The 19,572-nt window shown below is 39.5% G+C and overlaps 1 protein-coding gene across 2 annotated transcripts in view; it reads right to left on the bottom strand.

Moving 5' to 3' along the window:
• The window catches only part of SEMA3A (semaphorin 3A), a 334,819-nt gene that overhangs the window by 150,346 nt on the left and 164,901 nt on the right, over window positions 1–19,572 (bottom strand). For both annotated transcript variants that reach the window (XM_063926932.1, XM_063926933.1), the window contains exon 4: window positions 19,083–19,202. In XM_063926932.1, coding sequence (XP_063783002.1) covers window positions 19,083–19,202 — 120 coding nt within the window. The remainder of the gene's footprint in view (window positions 1–19,082; window positions 19,203–19,572) is intronic.

The raw sequence follows: 19,572 nt of genomic DNA, 5'->3' as shown, positions 1-19,572 counted from the left end.
ATTAAACACACTGCTGGATATTTGGTAAGTTTGGACCAGAGATGTGTGGATAAGACAGGCTGGGAAGGCAATGCCTCACCTGTCATAGACTTTTTACACCAGAGTTCTGACTATAAAAATTATTAAAATATTACAAAGTAGTTATTTCCAATATATTTTTTGTATTTTTCATATACTTTATATAGTCAAAACTCTGGCATATACGTTAGTATGAGAGGAAATGCTCTGCCTCACCTCACCACATGTCACACACTGAAGAACACTACTCATGTCTGTACTTTATATACCTGAGTGCCACCTTCTGTGTGCTATATGTTGGATCCCAGACTGGGATACCTAGGAGGGCACCAATAACTTTGTGCACCAGAGCAGGAGTGCTGCCTGGGGTTTTATTTCTTCTCTCTCTCTCTCTCTCTCTCTCTATATATATATATATATATATATATACACACAAATCATATTGTCTGGGGAATTACAAAATGTGTCTAAAATGTTTTGTAAAGAGAACACATGGCAACAGGTTTTTTATGAAACAATATAGGGATTTATTTGTACTGCTATAGCTGACATATGGGGCCGGATGTAATGACATATGGGGCCAGATGTAATGACATATGGGGCCAGATGTAATGACGCCGGATGTAATGCAGAATGCAGGCCAAACTCAGGCGTTTTCTTAAAGGGACAATCGTTTACAAGGCATGGTTTTGCTTTCTAAGTGATTGCCCCTTTAAAAAAATATCCGAGTTCGGCCGGCATTATGCACGGCCTCCGATCTCGGGCGTCATTACATCCAGCCCATGATGTGTCAAATGATTGGTCATTTCTTACTATCAACTATTTAGTGTTGGGAATAATATATGAAGTGGATTCTTCTTGTAGAAATTATGAAATATATTTAAAATATCTTCAAATAAACATATACAACTTGATATTTTAGCACGGCATTTAAGATTGAACTGTAGAAAACTCAGAGCCAGCCCTAGCAATAGGCAAACTAGCCAACATTTGGTATGCCTAGGGGCACAAACAGCTTCTGCTGATTAAAATGATATGTGCATGCCTATATTCTGTGTGTGACTGTGGCTGTATCTGCATACAAAATGCTACGTTACACTGTAAAATCACTGTAACATGGCATTTCATATGCAGATACAGTCGCACACAGAATATAGGCATGCCAATATAATTTTAATCAGCAGAAGCTGCTTGTGCATTCTAGCCACATAGTAATGCAAAATCAAAAAAGGCGTCCGACGTTAGCAGAGCAGCCAGCTGACTTACGCCAGGCATCTCCTGCTGCATGGCATATTGAGGCAAGATGTATGAGGACACATCTGTATCCAAGCAGTGGCAGAGGTCACAGTGTTAGTGGCCATGTGAGTGCTGTGTGCAGGTGGGTTTTTTGTGCAGTAGTGTTTGGCATATGTGTAAGGGGCATTATGTATGTCATGTGTATAAATGCATTAATAATGTATGGCAAATGTATAAGAGGCACTATGTGTGTCATTATGTGTATAAGGGCACTAATGTGCGGCATATGTGAAAGGGACATTACAGTATGTGTATCATTATGTGTATAAGGGCATTAATAATGTGCGGCATATGTGTAAGGGACATTATGTGTATAAGGGCATTAATAAGGGTTGACATCATGTGTAAGGCGCATTATGTTTATAAGGACATTAATAATGTTTGTCTTATGTGTAAGGCATTACTGTGTGGTATTATGTGTATAAATTCATTACTAATGTGTGGCATTATGTGTATAAGGTGCTCTACTGTGTGGCGTAATGTATACAAAGGGAACTACTGTGTGGTCTAATGTGAATAAAGAGCAATATGGTATGGTGTAATGTGAATAAGGAGAAATTCAGTTTGAAGTAGTGTGAATAGGGGCACTACTGTGAGGAGTAATGTTTATAAGGTAAAGTGGTACTACTGTGTGATGTAACGTGAATTAGAGACACTATCCCATGATAACATGGGAATAAAGTTGCACTACTGTGTGGCATAATTTGAATTGGGGGTACCCTTTTTTGGGTTGTGCACAGAATGTGCGCACTGTTCCTATTTAAAATATATGGGGTAGGAACACCTAAATGAGGACTGCTGTGGGTGAAGGGTGATGGTGCTGAGAAAGGGGTGCAGGGTCAGAAGCAGAACTAGCAGTGGTGCTCATGGGCACAAGGCAAAATCTTGCCTAAGGCATCATATTGGTTAGGGCTGGCTCTGAGAAAAACTTACTATTAAGCATGGAAAATGTATCATAGTGATTACATATTATTTGCTAAGTACTAAAATAGTGTTACAGGATACAAAAAAGCCATTGTAATAAGCAGCAACAAATAAAAATGTCACACCAGCCTGACAATAATAATAATTACATAGCTGAGTCCTTCTGTCCTCACACTCAAGGTCTGCATTAGATGTAGAAGAAATTTAATGTTTTTGTGGTTTGTTTAACACTTTATAATCACCTACCCTGAGACCAATACCTGTATCACCATGTATGTAGCACCAAGATTCATTTATTTTTAACCTACTCAAGAGCAAACAGCTACAGCAAGTCTAATGGAATTAGGCAAGTGCATATATGATTTATTTTCCCTAGGGTCAGAGAAATTCTGCCTTTTAGTAATAAAAAAAGTACATGTGCTACATATTTACTTTTCCAAGTCCTTCCATTTACCCGTTTGGTAATGTAAACCACACAGGAACAGGGTTATTATCAGTTTCCTGAGTACTCTGCATGTTTCACGTGCTATCCTCACCTTTCTTAGATTTCAATTGTTTAGGTTAAACAAAGTGTGCCTTATCCATTTCCAAATGACTTGAGTATATGTGCAGAAGAAAGAAACTGCAATATACAAATATGTGGGGGAAGGGGTGTCTTGTAAAAACTCAGCTGCCAATACTTAGCACATCATTCCACTTCAGTGTATAAGTTTGCTGGTGCATATATACTGTATGGTGTCAAGGAAGAACAGTAGTATAGAAACAAAATGCATGTTTCAGATTTAAAGTTATGTTTAATGTATACTGAGGCAGATTTTTCACTTTCATATTTTTTGTCATATCTGTCAATAGAATCATTGCAATGGCGGTACTACTGCCGGTGCAACTGATGCATTGCACCTAGGCAGGCAGCAGTGAGAGGGCCCACAGCCGGCGATATAAGTGTACAAATAATGGGCCTAATTCAGATCTAATCGCAGCAGCAAATTTGTTAGCAAATGGGCAAAACCATGTGCACTGCAGGGGCGGGGGGAGGGGGGAGGAAGGATGTAAGATGTGTAAAGAGAGTTAGATTTGGGTGGGTTATATTGTTTCTGTGCAGGATAAATACTGGCCGCTTTATTTTTACACTGCAATTTAGATTTCAGTTTAAACACACCACACCCAAATCTAACTCTCTCTGCACATGTTATATCTGCCCCCCCCCCCCCCCCCTTCAGTGCACATGGTTTTGCACATTTGCTAACAAATTTGCTGCTGTGATCATATCTGAATTAGGCCCAATGAGTATAAGTGACTCATTATAGTATGCTGCACACTCACTGCAGGCCCATAACCAAGGAGGTAGTGAGCTCGGAATAGGGGGGCCTGGGACAGATATTGCAGTACTGCCCAGTTATTTCCCTCTACACTGTTTCCTCCCATCCAGACCCGCCGCCTTCTTACCTCAGCCCGCACACTCTACCCTGCTATCTTGCTCCTTCACGTTTGTCGGACAAGAAACGCCCCCTTCTTCCCCTTTACCTTGCTCTCTCTCATTCATGCACTCTCTCGGTTGTAGGACTAGGCCCCATGCCTTCTTCCCCTTTACCTTGCCCTCTCCCATCTGTAAGACTAGGTTCAGCCCACTTCTTCCCCTCAGCCCACCCCCTTTTTCCCCTCTACCTTGCTCTCTCCTGTCTGTAGGACTAGGCCCCACCCCCTTCTTCCCCTCTACCTTGCTCTCTCCCATCTAAAGGACTAGGCCCCACCCCCTTCTTCCCCTTAGCATGCCCCTTCTTCCATTCTACCTTGCTCTCTCCCATCTGTAGGACTAGGCCCCACCCCCTTCTTACCCTCTACCTTGCTCTCTCCCATCTGTAGGACTAGGCCCTGCCCCCTTCTTCCCATGAGCCCGCCCCTTCTTTCCCTTTACCTTGCTCTCTCCCATCTAAAGGACTAGGCCCCACCCGCTTCTTCCCCTCAGCCTGCCCCCTTCTTCCCCTCTACCTTGCTCTCTCCCATCTGTAGGACTAGGCCCTACCCCCTTATTCCCCTCAGCCCGCCCCCTTCTTCCCCTCTACCTTGGTCTCTCCCATCTGTAGGACTAGGCCAGGCCCACTTCTTCCCCTCAGCCCGCCCTCTTCTTCCCCTCTACCCTGCTGAGTCCCATCCAGTGTACCAAGCCTGCCTCCTCCTTCCACTCCACACTGCTGACCTATGCTCATTGTACTCAGCCTGGTGCCCCATTGGGGAGAGGACTCATGGTGAGTTCATATAGAGAGAGGCACTAAAATGTTTTAATTTATTATGAGGAATGTAGTACAGTGTAGTAATGTAGTATGTGGTATGGGGGGTATAGTGTATATATGTAGTGCAGCATATAGGGGGGTTGTAACACAGTGATTTAGTGTGGAGTGTAGGGGGGATGTAGTGGGGCATGTAGTGGTATAGTGTAGTTATGTAGTATATCATATAGAGGTACAGTGTAGTTATGTAGTGCGGTGTATAGGAGTGATGTAGTGCGGAGTACAGAGGTGATGCAATGCAGCATGTAAGTGGATGTAGCATGGAGTATAATGGGTTATAGTGTAGAGATGTAGTGCTGTGTATAGGTGGATGTTGCATAGTGATGTACTGCAGCGTATGGAGGGTATGTAGTGCAGTGATGTAGTGCTGTAACACAGTACAGCATATTAGAGGGCGATGTATTGCAGTGATGTGATGTTGTGTAGCAGGAATGTGGGGTACACGCTGCAGCAGAGGGGGAATGTGAGGGAGACATTGGGGGCATTTGGGGCACATGAGGTGGCATGTGGGGAAAACACTGCTGTGGAGGGGCACAACATTATAGCAACTTGTTAATAGATGCCTCCTTATTTTTATGTTGGGAGCGGGGGGGTGGGGGGAGTGGGAGGCCCAAAACATATTTTTGTACATGGGCCCACCACTCACTAGTTCAGCCACTTAATCATTGCTTTACCTGTGCAGAACAGTTGTTCCAATTCTAGACGCACCCCAAGGAAGGTAAAATAAAGCTTCATGCCCATAAAACTAACACCCAGCAGTCATTTTATTAGTTTATGCAAATATTTAAGCAGCTACAGTATGTGCAAAACCACAATGCAAAAAAACATGCAGATAAGGGCAAGAGTTTCAGTTATTTAGTTTAGAGGGGAGTATGCTCTGCACTGCCTCTCCCTCTGTACGAAGTCTCATGTCAGGACTCCGTTTCCTAGAGACGAAGATGCATCACCACCAACGCAACCTCCACCTTGGCCGGAATATGATACTGTTTTGTGCATCTCCACTACATGCACATACTCCTGCATTAAAACCATGTGTTCTTAGCTGCATCTGGACCAGGGCTTAAAGTGGTCCTAGTGTGGTGGTGGATCTCCTTTCCCACCACCCTCATGTTAGGCAGAGTTACTGTACTCTGAGATTATGTTGCGTCACTGCCAGAAGTTCATGGCACCCAAAAAATAAATAATCAAAATGTTGCATCCTTGAAAACTGTTCTTTAAATTTCTGGCTGTAAACTTATATTGATACTGAAACACATGTCAGAAACAAAATAATGGATGCGCAAGAGCAAGCTAAAACCTCAATATGATTGGGATAAATACTATGTACGCGTGCACACAAACACACAGACACAAACACAAATACACACATACTGTAGTTCTGTATAGGAAAACATAAAGTGAATGACTGGGGACCTGGGCTGCTTAGGCCTCCAGAAGCTTTATGTACGACTGTATGATTGTGTGAAATACATTTTAGATGCTTTATTAACAATCCTGCCATAAGCTGCAACGTTAGGTAACTTAAAAAAATTGTTCTATGCCATCAGTGTTTTTCTTCATTATTTTTATGCTACTCTCTGAGTTTATTGTCAAGCAAATTTTTGTCACTTGAAAGCCCTACTTTTTGTATTTTGCAACCCTTATATACTGTATCCACAAAGCTTGAGTGTCTTAAGAATATGGTGGTTTATCTGCAAAAATCTACATACAGTATTAGAATAATTTATATACGCAGATTGTGAGATTGACAATTTTAGATCTAATCACTTGGCTGTAACCAATATCTGCCACCACCTAAAATTGGATTATGTTTGGTATTGATCAAATGCTCAGCAAGAGGCTCTTCTGACTGCAAACAACGTCATTAGTCCAGGTTTAACTGGTTCCTTTTTCCTTTTCGCTGACTTTAATGTCAGAGAGCCATATCTAATTGTACTACTTGCTGTGTGATTCTATACCAGATCTAAATTTTTAAATGCAGAGAAAAAAGATGACATTTTATAAGGCAGGAAAAAATACCCCACCATGGACAGTTTACATTAAAAAATATGATTCTGGCTTGATTGCACCTGTCTGTACATGTCAGCACTTCATATTATTTGTACTTAGTCAATGTAAGGTTAGATTTACCATCCAGAGGAATGGTTTTCCTCCATCTGTACAACATTCTATTATTTTGCTCTTGACAGGTCTATTCTCTCTGCATTTTGTATTATTTATAGCTGTAACATCAGATGTATAATTACAACAGTATATATTTCAGGGAAAGCAACACAGGCATGCAGTTGTGCAGGTGTTAAAAGATCCTTGTTTCAGAAACATATTTTATAAATGGTTGAAGTCTTGAAGTAATAAGTCCAGTTTTCCATTTGCTATTCATACACGTTATTCCAGACACATTATAAAATAAAACTGGTGTAAAATAACAACTTTTAAAAATGCTCCACAGATTTTCCTTCGATTGAGGTAGTGATTTGTCGTTACTAAGCATAAAGCATGCAAAACATTTTTGCTTTTGTTTTTTACAAACTTTTGCTAATTTTATGTTAATATGAATACTTGAATAGAGCAAAAATAGTCCTAAGACTCTACTGTTCTAATTTTTTTATAATCACAATTAGATACAATGTTACATGTATTTACAGTACAAGCAACAGAAAGGGCAGTTGCTAATTTCATTTTGAATCTAAACATCAGTTGCTGCTGATGAACATTATTAACATTTTAGTATAGAATAGTCTAATACATGGGTCTTCAACCTACCCAGCTGCTGTGGGACTACACATCCAAGCATGCTCTGCCTCAGTTGTAGCATGTCTAAGTAACAAAACTGTGGCAGGGCATGCTGGGATGTGTAGTTCAACAGCAGCTGGAGGGCCGCAGATTGAAGACCCATGGCTCTAATATGTTATCAATAGTTAGGACCACTGTCTGATCAGCTCATTTACTTCTTAGCACCTATTTTGAGAGATTAATCTAGGACTGGTCAAACATGCGGAAATTTGTAGTTCAAAACAGTTGGAGTAGCACTAGCTGCCTGATTCCTACGTAAGTGATTTATTTTTTGTATAGATGACAGGCAACTTACTAAAGCAGACACTGCCAAATTATAGACTAGAGCAAATACCTGCACATAATAATATGGAAAGTAGACAAATTTACTCTCTAATTTCTGGCAGTTCCAAATTTCTATTTCCTGCATGTGAATGCATGAACATTGCCATTTAAAGAACAGCTCAAACATAATTACTGACTTGTATATCTGTCACTTAGACACAAATAGATTGAAAAAACACTAATGTATAATTATGAAATATGCTTGGGCAAAACTGAATACACTACATGACAGATGAAAAGAACACGTGATTAATTACTGTGTAATGATTTAAACAGGACGTTGGAAGAAATATATTATGAACAGCGTTTTTTTACATCTGTCACTTGCAAAATTATTGGCATCAATGGAAAATAGGATGTCAATGTGAAATCCATAGTAAATTACGTACGATCCATGTAGTTAGCATTATTTTTGTTCAACTGTGAAAATATCATAGTTATTAGTATCATAATCATAGTTTTTCTCTAATAGTTGAAGTCTCTAAATACCTTTTCAACAAATGAATTATATATATATATATATATATATATATATATATATATATATACACATACAGATGGAGCCGCACTCATCTAGTATGGCTCCATCGCATACGTGCACTCCCAGCATGACTAGGCGATCAGTCTGCCTAGTCACACTGGGAGTGCGCAGAAACGCTCCCATTCTGAGCGTCCCTGTACGGGCACGCAATGGAAATGCTCTCCCATTCTAGTGAATGGGGTGCATCTCCGTCACGGGCGCACGCACCTGGCCAGCTGGAGACGCTCTCAGCATTAGACGCACCTGGGCGGGAGCACCCAGGCACAGATGGAGACATGACTAGCATGGCTCCATCTGTGTATGCATATATATATATATATATATATAAAAACGACAAATTGCAACTGGAGCTGGCATACAAAATTTGTTACAGTTATTTTTACATTTTGATTAAATTAATTTATATCGTTAGTGTGGACAAAAGAAGAAAGAAAAACAAAACAACAATGCACATACCATACACAGCCATTGGTGTTCAAAACGACTCAATACACATTTACACACCCTGATGCATGGAGTCCAGTCTCCCGCTTGGGAAGAATATAACCTAAAATGTAATTTGTGAGGAGAGTGCACCCAACTGGTGTGATACTGTATAACACATTCATCAAAACATCCATTATTTCTGCCAACAGACCTATATCTTGAGAGAAACAATAACAAGGTAAAATCAAGACGACAAGAGGAAATACTGCAAACTGATAACCTCTAATAAAGCCTAATTTAAAAAAAAACTCCACCCATTAACCATAACAGGCTATACCAGTGATGGCGAACCTTGGCACTCCAGCTGTTGTTAAACTACACATCCCAGAATGCCCTCTACAGTCTTAGCATTGCCAAATAGCAAAACTGTAGCAGAGCATGCTGGGATGTATAGTTCAACAACAGCTGGCGTGCCAAGGTTCCCCATCACTGGTGCTATACTAACATTGTATCTAATCTAGAAACTGAAACACCTACAGTATCAAATGTCAATTACAATATCCTAGAGGGGCCACTCACCACTCAACCTCAGGGTTTAAATTGGTCTCAGGCTTAAAGTCAGCCTTACGCCTCACTTATCCTGAAATGTTCATCACTGATACAGGCAAGTGTATTTAATCATTACATAAACTTCCACAATTGGCCACATTTACAGTGAGGAAAAACTAAAAAATTGTAACATTCATAGTTGAAAACGTATTCTGAGTAAAAGTATTATTAATGTAATCCAGTAACTACGGTATGCTTTCCTTTCACAAAACACACCTCCTTTCTATGCAAAGTCACTTAATCAATACAGATGTAGCCATGCTCCTCTTTGCTACAATGCGGCATGCTGCAACATGGCCTGCTGCACGGCATGCCAGGCTGTGACTATTCACAGCCAGCGATCGCTCCATTAATTCCATCAGAAATTAGGAATTCATGGAGCAATCGCTGTGTGCAAATAGTTGTAGACCAGCATGCCATGCAGCAAACCATATTGCAGCATGCCACATAGCAGCAAAGATGAGCATGGCTACATCTGTATGTAATATTCATTTATATATTTATTACTAATATTAGCCTACCGGTAGCAGAACTTGCATCGTTCCACCCAGAGACAGAATCCCATACTCACTGCCTCCAAGGGGGGTAGTGAGGAGAATATCCTGCCTTCTTGTAGAGGTAGAGGACGTGGGCTCGCAGATGCTTGTGGAGGCAGGGGTGTGGTGGAAGATATCTTAATAGATCAGGCTCTGGTATCCAGTCTTGAAGCTCCCATTGGTTCTCCACCCCCATGCACATGGCATCTGTGAGGTGAATAATGGGAGTCACACCACTGTTGCATAAATTCCCCAAAAATATTGAGAACTCTACCAGTCCCGAGATCATAGACCAGTCTTTGGATCTGCCTACTTCCCCATTAAAATGGTTGGTCCAGGAGCCTGATATTGTGAATGGAATCATCATGTTACCGACCCCCACTGCCACAAATCACACAATTTAGCAGAAAGGAGTGGGGCTGCAATGATGCAGTGTCATGTCTTCTGTATGTGTCACCTGCTATCCACGGTCTGCTGGATAATGTAAGTACAACATTGATAAGTATGTCATTACCAAATACTTTGGATTTCAAAGTTAACAGCAAGCCCATACAGAAAACTTCACCATCAATATAGTTAATTTATTTCTAAGTACAGTTCCCCGGATGTGTTTTATTTTTATAGACACGTATAGAAAATGTTGTGCTCTTTATACTATGAAACACAATATTTTTCCAGGATGTTCTTATATAATTCCATTCCATAGTTGCAAAACCGATCTGTGTGGCAGATTTATACAGTGCAGTAGATGGCTGACACTGCTAAAATATGTCACAAACACATCTGTCCCTGGAGAAAATAATCTGATCTATGGCAAACAGGGCCGTCTTTTCATATGGGCTCAAAGGGCTCTTGCCCAAGGGCCCCAGGAGTATAAGGGCCCTAGGCTGATAGCTGAGGGTCCCCTCTTTCCAGGGGTACCAGATTTTTGAAAATCGGCCCTGGGGAACCTGAGACATCTGACTTGAAAGCAGTGGTCCCCATCCAAGCCTGTTAATTGCTCTTCCGAGCCAGCTATCTGGGGTTCTGTATGACTTAGGGTTTTTCTGAGGATATAATCCAAAATCTGGGACTCTCCACTTTTGGTGGACACTGGCAGCTTGTCTCTACTATGCCCAGAACCAGAGATATCAGCCTTCAAGCAGCCGGTCCCTGCTCCAGCTCCACACGCCTAATATGCAGTTTTAGATTTTCGTTGGTGAATTGCTTTGGCTCCTGAACTCTGATCACCAAGTCCCCAGAACCTCTTGAAAGGTGGGACTCTCTAGGTTTTTATCCCATTCCAAGCTAAGAAATATATTTTCAGGAACTTGAGATATCTGCAGTCAAGCAAGCTGCCCTCCCACCAGAACATGATAAATATTAAGCCCACTCCACTATCCACCCCTCCCCTATGTATTAAACACCCCCTACCACCCTGGAAGTCATGTACCTGGGCTTCAACATTCAGCCCAATGCCCCCTTCTACAGTTTAGCCCCATCTGTGCAGTAAAGGAGTAATTAACAGAAATTACTGCTCCAGGTCCTATATGCTGAGCGGAACATAGAACCCCCCTACCGCCCATGGGACATCAAAGCAGCCACTGATAGCACCCCCCACCCCTACCGCTGGAGGATGGGTAGGGGGCCTAGTGCATTGCTGTGCCCAGGGGCCTGCACTGCTGTTAAGACGCCCCTGATGGCAAAGAATGTGTCAGTCATGATCAACCTCAGTTGAGGAAGGAGGGGGGAACTGTAGGGGGGACATGCCTGCTTAGACTAACATTCACTACATATGTGATGTTTCTGTGGGTGACTTTGTAATCACAGCAGTGGACATTGGCGTTTCTAGAATGGGTGCAATGTGTATGGTGCACACAGACCACTGGGTCCAGGTGAGGCCCACACCACACACACTGCACCCATATTTTAATACTTACCTTTCCAGAGTTCAGCGTTGGAAGCTGCAGTTGCTGCGAAAATCACAGCCAAAATGGCGCAATAGTCAAATTGGTCTCCGTAACATGGCGGGAGTCATGTTTCTGGAGACTTGCGCATGCGCAGTAGACTCCGGAACAATGCTGCAGACTACTGTGCCATGCAGAGTAGGTACACACGGGCCCCCTCCTCTGTTAAAATGCCCCTGGCAGTGAGGAAACTGTAAAATCATTAAAAACAATCTGAATCCAAACTCAAATAAAAAATTATCAAAATGATGTGTTTTATTACACATACTGTACATTTTGATTTATATGAAAGTAACACACCTCATTTTTTACAGGGGATGGAACCCTTCAGATATTTATATTGTAAATTATATCAATTAACTTAATAATTTTTTAAGAAGTCTATAATATAAACATTTTATGTAAACCTTAGCTGCATTGTTGCCAAAGGTAGTGTAAGAGAGTAGGGGGCCGATATGCAGGCTCCGATTGGGCCCCCTACTCTCTGGAAGTGCAGATCTCCGGAAACATTGCTCTTGCACCTTCTTCCTGTGAACATATATACTGTGCATGCACAAATCACCAGAAAAGTGGCTGAGGCGGGCAGCACTGGGGCAACAGAGCAGTAAGTATAATTATGTGGGTGTGCGGTGGGTGGGCCCCCTTGGAACAAGGGCCCCATGTGCATCGTAAACCTTGCACCCATTACAGATTTGCTAGTGATTGTTGTGATTATTAATATCAAATATACATTTGAAGAAATATAATGAAAATTGATATACTAATATTTATAGGTCAACAAAAAACTACTCAGCAAAATTCACTATTCATCTTACACCCACCTCCAGAAAAGCAACACACAAACACAACACTTTACAGTGTCTACGAAAAGTAAGAACTATCAACCTACAGCCACAAACTGTCACACTTTCCGACCCTATCCTGACATTAACAGAAAAAACTGTATTGTGGAGCAGGAATTTCCTGTTGGTTATTACTATGGATTAGGGGCCTGAGGGGACAGGTAAAGTACAAAAATCTGCATTCCATGGAGATATCCTATATGACGAAACATTTTACTTTATAGCTTATGTGCCTTTTTGCAAATGAGGGTAAGATGTAGAAATCACGTAAACTACAAAACAATTTATCTTAATTATACTGTATGCTGTCATTTGTTCTCATACTGTAGATAGTTTTGAAAACTTGCAAATATATATATATATATATATAATTACAGTATGTATAATATGCAGCACACAAATTTATAGCCAGTGTCAGAATATGGCAGATAAAAAAAATAGAGGTGTATTTCTTCCCAACTGTTTACAACAGGAACTTTAGGTAATAAAACTAAACATTTGGTATGGAGAAAGTTTTAATGCTGAGCAATGTGCTTTTGTTTAAATGAAGCTTCTACCGTTTAACAATTATGATAGTGTAAAGATGAACATTGAGGCCTATGTGGGACAGTGCATATCAACTAAGCAGCATGGACTGATCTACAATTGGTGCTACCAAAATTTTATAAATATGTTCAGGTACCCACACGTGGTGAAAACAATTTTTACCAAGTGTACACTAATATCGACATTGACTAAGAGACTGTTGTTCTTCCGCATATTGGAAAATCAGTTCATGCTTCTTTACTTCTGATTCCTACAGTATGTATAAATATTTGGTTAGGCGTGTTAGGCCTACTAAAAGATCTATTCTTGTATGGCCAGATAATGAGAGGCACCAGGACACCTTAGCATTCACAAATTGGGAGTGTTAATTGAAGAGTCCATGAGGAGTGGGTCCATAGATAATGATCTATTAACGACCATGGTGATAGGTTATATAAATTGCTGTGTAGAGAGTGTAACAACTAAGCGATGATTCAAAGTCTATGCAAATGAGAAACCCTGGCTGAATGCTGAGGTGCGTTCTCTAATAAAGGCTAGGGATAGGACTTTTAAAATGAGGGACAGAGTCACATATACAGTAGCTAGGGCAGACTCGAGGAGAGGGATAAAAAATTTTGTTTTCTAAAAGAATGGAGGACAAGTTCAAACAGTGTAATTATTCTAAGAATATGTGGCAGAGCCTGCAAGATATTACCGATTATAAACCTAAAAAGGAGGAGTCTATTGCAGTAAATAGTACTCTGGCGGAAGATCTTAATGTTTTTTATTCTATATTTGACAGGAATAATTTGACTATTGCCAAAGCCATTAAGATTAGATCTGATGAGGTCCCTGTAGTATTGGATGAACAAGATGTTCTGAAGTGCCTTCAAGGTGTCAGCATAGGTAAAGCTGCTGGCCCAGATGGAATTCAAGGTAAAATTCTCAGAGAATGCAGTGATCAACTAGCTGGGATTTTTACGCTATTATTTAATATATCATTACAGGTCTGTCAAATTCTTAAATGTTTTACAGTTAAAAAAATGATTCCCATACTTAAAAGGAGTATGCCTAAATGCTTAGACGATTATCGCCCTATTGCGTTACCATCGTTAGCCATTAAGTGCTTCGAACACCGGATGTTAAGTCATATCAAATCTAATTTCTCTGCCAATTTTTACCCTCTTCAATTTGCCTATAGGCAGAACTGGTCTATGAATGATGCAGCTTTGACTGTTTTACACCAGGCGCAGAACCACTTAGAGAAGAAGGGGACATACGTTAGATTTTTACTTGTGGATTTTAGATCTGCATTAAATACAATAGTACCGGTATCTCTGGTTCTTAAGCTTTTTAATTTAGGTTTAATCGGGTTTATGTGCAATTGGATTTTAAATATTTTGACTGATAGGCCTCAAGTAGTGAAGTTAGGTAAATCTGTGTCTGGTGAAGATTGGGTAGGAACTGGTGTTCCACAGGGGTGTGTTCTGTTGCCTTATAGGTAATTGTCTGCACTTAGTCTAATATTAGGGCAATAGATGTTGTCTGAATCAAAATATAATTCATTATAAATAGGCGATGTTACCATAGTGGACAGTATAGTGGATATATATAGTAAGGAATAGATATGAAATAAGTTTGAATGTATGAGGTAATGTTTAGCTGATTTAAGAGATTAGGTTTGTGTATGTGTTTATATAGATATACTGTATATTTGTGTTTTACTGCAAGATGGTAATAAAATAGTGTAGGGAACAGGTTTATTCTGCTCTAGTCATAAATAAGGCCAGAGAGGTTACAGTAAGATCAAGAGTCATTGTAGAGAAAAGGTATTAGGCCATAAATGATAATAGGTATGTGACAGAGCTCTGTTGGTCATTGGAATTCACAGGTGTGCTTACAGTAGATCAGAATCTACTGGTTTGTCTATTGTCCAGTGAATGTTAAAAGCTAGGGAGCATAAATTAACTACTATGAAAAGAGATCACATCCATTGATAAAACATTGTGTAACCGACCCCAGGAAAACTTGTCAATACAACAGAACTTTGGATGAAAAGACATTCCAGATTTTACAATACTATACTTGCTTAAGGCAGTGTGGACACCACACTTTTATGACACCATGCCTCCGTGAACAGGACACGACAGCCCAGTTCAATGTTTGTTTTATTACACCTTGGAATCTGACAAACCTATAATTACCTATTCCATTGGAAACTATGAGAATATGATAGTTTGAATTGGTAAAATATGAGATAAAAGGACCAGACTTGTAGTTAGGAGTTAGAAGGAAGAGGGAGAGGGAGAAGAAGAAGGAGAAGGAAGGAAGTCAGTCAGGAGGAGAAGTCATGGAGAACATGCAGAAGGAATGATTCTTGGGATGGCAATCTTTAACTTGCAAGTATAAATATGATAATAATTGAAACTGTTTGTGAAACTTATGTCATGTTGTTTTATGTTATGTAACGAAGGAAACATAGCATAGCTTAATATAATTATAATTAGTATATATATCACTACTGTGTATATCTTATTCTGTACGATTTGATCTGCCTGTAAATAAAGAATCATATAAAAAGAGCGGTAATATTCAAGCTTGAACTCTCTTTAAGGAATCTTAACTTCATAATTTCATAAGTCATATATATATATATATATATATATATATATAAGGACTGCATATATTTATCAGCCAATTAATTTGTAAGCCTGACATAATATATTTGCATATATATATGATAACGCATATTAATTTAAATATATCCATATATTAATAACCATATATGTTATATTGAATATTAATATTCATAAATAAGATTCCATAAATCAATAGTTCTGAGCCCACTATTATACTCGTTAGTTATGTATGATTGTTTTTCAGTTTCAGATTCTGTTAAAGTGATGAAATTTGCAGATGACACAGCTGTTCTTGGTCTGATAAGTAATAATGAGGAGGTAGCCTATAGATACGTTTTACGTTTATTAGAATGGAGTAAAGACATTTTTTTATTTTAAATACATCTAAAACAAAGGAAATGGTAATTGATTTTAGACGAGGTAGTAGTAGACCGTTACTTCCTGTATTTTTAGATGGTAAGCCAATTGAGGAGGTGGCCTCATTTAAATTATTGGCATGTATATTAGACCTAACTTGGTCCTTAAATTGTACTTTTTTATTAAGAAGGCACAGCAGCATCTTTTCTTTCTAGGGAGACTCAAGGCTGTCTGTATGCATACAAACACGTTAGGTTCTATCGAAGCATCATAGAGAGTGTTCTGACATATGGGATCATAGCGTGGTTTGGGAACTGTACTGTAGCCGAGCAGATTGCCCTAGAACATGTGGTTAGAACTGCTAGTAGGATTATTGGGGTATCCTTGCCATGAATGAGGGATCTTTACCTAAATAGAGTGTTAAGAAAAGCCAGATGCATATTAGCTGATCCTAGTCATCCAAATTATTTGGTTTTTGAAAGATTGCCGTCCCTGAAACTTTTTAGGAGTGTACGTGTACACACAAAGCGTATGTTAAATAGTTTTTTTTCCAACAGCTGTTCATTTGTTAAACGAACAAAAGGATTAGGGCCAATTTTTAAATGAAATACGTTTATTGCTTGTTCCATTGTACAGAGTGTTCATATAGTAATTTCATGGACATTTCATGACTGTTTTGTTATTGACAAATAAAGTATATTATTATTATTATTATTATTAAGATCATTCTGCAAGCTTGTGCTGCTGTGTCCAGTCACTATTAATATTTTAGCATTAGCATAGCAATAACTGAATTTTACACAAAAGGTACCCCCAGACACCAATTTCCCCATTACTAAGTTGCGGTGTCCATCTGTAGTATTAGCACTTTTATTGAATTTAAGTAATTAAAATAAAAAAGAAGAGTATGTGGTTAAGGAAGATAGAGTTGGGGAAGTGAAGCGGAGTATCAGTCCCATGCCTTGTCTCTGGAGGCTGAGGTGCGTAACGTAGAAACATAGAATTTGAACTGAAGATAAAAACCACTTTAGAAACATAGAATTTGACAGCCCATCTAGTCTACTTTGTCTCTATTAGAAACATCCTCACACCTCCCTACTCACTGATTATGTCATACAGCTTTAAGTCACATTTATTTTTATATGTATACTGATTTTCTGTTTCTCTTAATTAGCTTTAGCTGTGATTATCAGCACACCACATGCTCATTCTGGGGCAACTGTTGGCTGCCATGGAGATCTCACTGTCAGTACTGTGATGATGGAAATGTTTTTCTTCTTATGTCAAATGAACAGATAAAAGTAGCTCATACAAACATTGCTGCTTGCAGGACAGCTTTTCTCTTCTCCTAGTGCTGCTCAGTCACCTGCAATGGAATTAACTTTCGCAGGAATACATGGTAGAGCAATTCAGTATTTTCGGAGAAAATCAAAGTGTATTAATGTGAAGGCAAAACAATGGTTCACGTACAACGTATCAAACCTTTGCTGTTTCCTTAAATTTCATTAAAGGCTCAGCATCTCTGTCTATATTCATGCTAATAAACTTGACGCATAGTTGGTCAATTGTTCAATAGTAGCAAGTCAAAAGATATTTTAATGTTTGCATTGAAACATCTATGGTGAAGTTCAATGCTTCATTCTGTGGTTCCTCTGGATTATTCTGGCCGCTACATATAAGATGTGAGCCTGTAAATACCTTCTGTCCTAAGAATGCTTTTACTGCATTATTTATAGTGGCGGTCCTTCTAGCCCACTTTGCTACAACCCTAATGGGTGCACTGTTATAGTACAGAGAGTAATGCACTTCTATGACTTACAACAGCTTTGCCTACTATGGAAATAATTTCTTGCTTGTTTCTTACTTACTCACTCACTGTATGTTCACATAGCATTCATAATGTACATCATGCGTAAATCATTCCAAGACGAGAATAGGTATGAGAAGCCCCTGTGTAATTACCTCAAATGGATGGAAAACATGTCACTGCTTCTTTACATTGCAATGCACTGTGGTTACTGCCACTGATTAAACAGTTAAATATTACCAGTGTAACTGGATTTATTTGAACTTTTGGAGTGCTAACATTCTTAAATGCTAGAAATCTAAATTGTATAATCAAATTCTTATTTATCTTTTGTAAGGCAGCATACAAGAAAAGCCATGTATACAAGATCCTATGGTGGGATTGAATACATACCATTTACAGCTGTCAAGATCCCAACAGCGGCATCCCATCCACCAGAATGCCGACAGTGGGGCAATTGCTAGGAGTACCCTTGCGGGCTTTCAGCATTCGCTGCGCCGTGGGCTTGGTGGCTAGCTGCACTCGCCACAGGATCTATTCCCACTCTATGGGTGTTGTGGACACCCATGAGCGGCAATAGCCCCAGTGGGTCAGGTTTCCAGCTGTTGGTATTGCAGACTGTTGGGATTTCAGTGTTGGTATCTTGAATGCCGGAATCCCAACAGCCGGCATTGGAATTGCAACCCAGTGGGATTGGGTATATACTTGGCACATTTTGGCTGACACTCAGAAAAAATATACATTGTACCTCTGTCCCATATAATACCATTACTCCAAGCAGATGGCACGGCACCACCTAAATTCCACTTTAAGTGTACATTTTTCTTTTCAGACACAGTTACATATCAATACTGCAAATCACATGCAACACAGAGTATATAGACACAACAAAAGTATTTTAGTATGTTTAAATAAACTATTCATATGGATGTTTCACATTCTTTGTGAAAACCATTGTATTTAATCTATTAACATCAAACAGTGAGTGATTGCTGTACAGTCTCCACACATATGTAATGTGTATATGCACAGGAGTGGCTATGTTTATGTATTTATATCAGCCCATACATCATTTCCTTATGCTTGAATAAAAAGAAGGCATCTGTTACTGGGAGAAGGCGTTACAAAGTTGAGGATAGAGCTAGCTAATGGTCTACCACAGTCAGCAACTTGGACTTGACATACAGCATAAACACATTTTATAATTTTACCTCAGGATAGTAGCCAATATCAATATAGGTACAGACAGGGTGAAACGCTCCAGTCCCGCAGGCGTACAAATGAGTGTGGTTATAGGCTTTAAGAACCTTAATGAAATTTGCACATTCTTTCTGTAGAGATAAAAAGAAACACATAATTAGTACTTTTGTGTAGATTAGCATATATTATCTTCATGTATTGACCGGTAAGTCGTGCATAAAATAATTCTGTCCACAACTAACCCAATAATGATAACTATTAACAATTGGTCTGCAAATAAGGGGTCACGTGCAAAAAAAAAAAAAAAGACACAAATGTTTAATCTTTTAGAAGTAGCTTTATGGAATTAATAACACTTTCTGTACATTGGACTTCATTCTGTCCAGAGCAGCCATGTCCATTTCTGCAGGTTTTGCTGGATGGATGCCTATACTCGTGTCTGTAGACACTCAATTACTGCTTGGTGTGCTTTTAGATGCACCATCGGTCACACCATTGATA

This window comes from Pseudophryne corroboree, chromosome 6 (genome assembly GCF_028390025.1).
Source record: "Pseudophryne corroboree isolate aPseCor3 chromosome 6, aPseCor3.hap2, whole genome shotgun sequence".
Classification (NCBI taxonomy): Eukaryota; Metazoa; Chordata; class Amphibia; order Anura; family Myobatrachidae; genus Pseudophryne; species Pseudophryne corroboree.
Note: the sequence above shows the minus strand (reverse complement) of the source record. Positions and strands in the feature narration are given on the sequence as shown.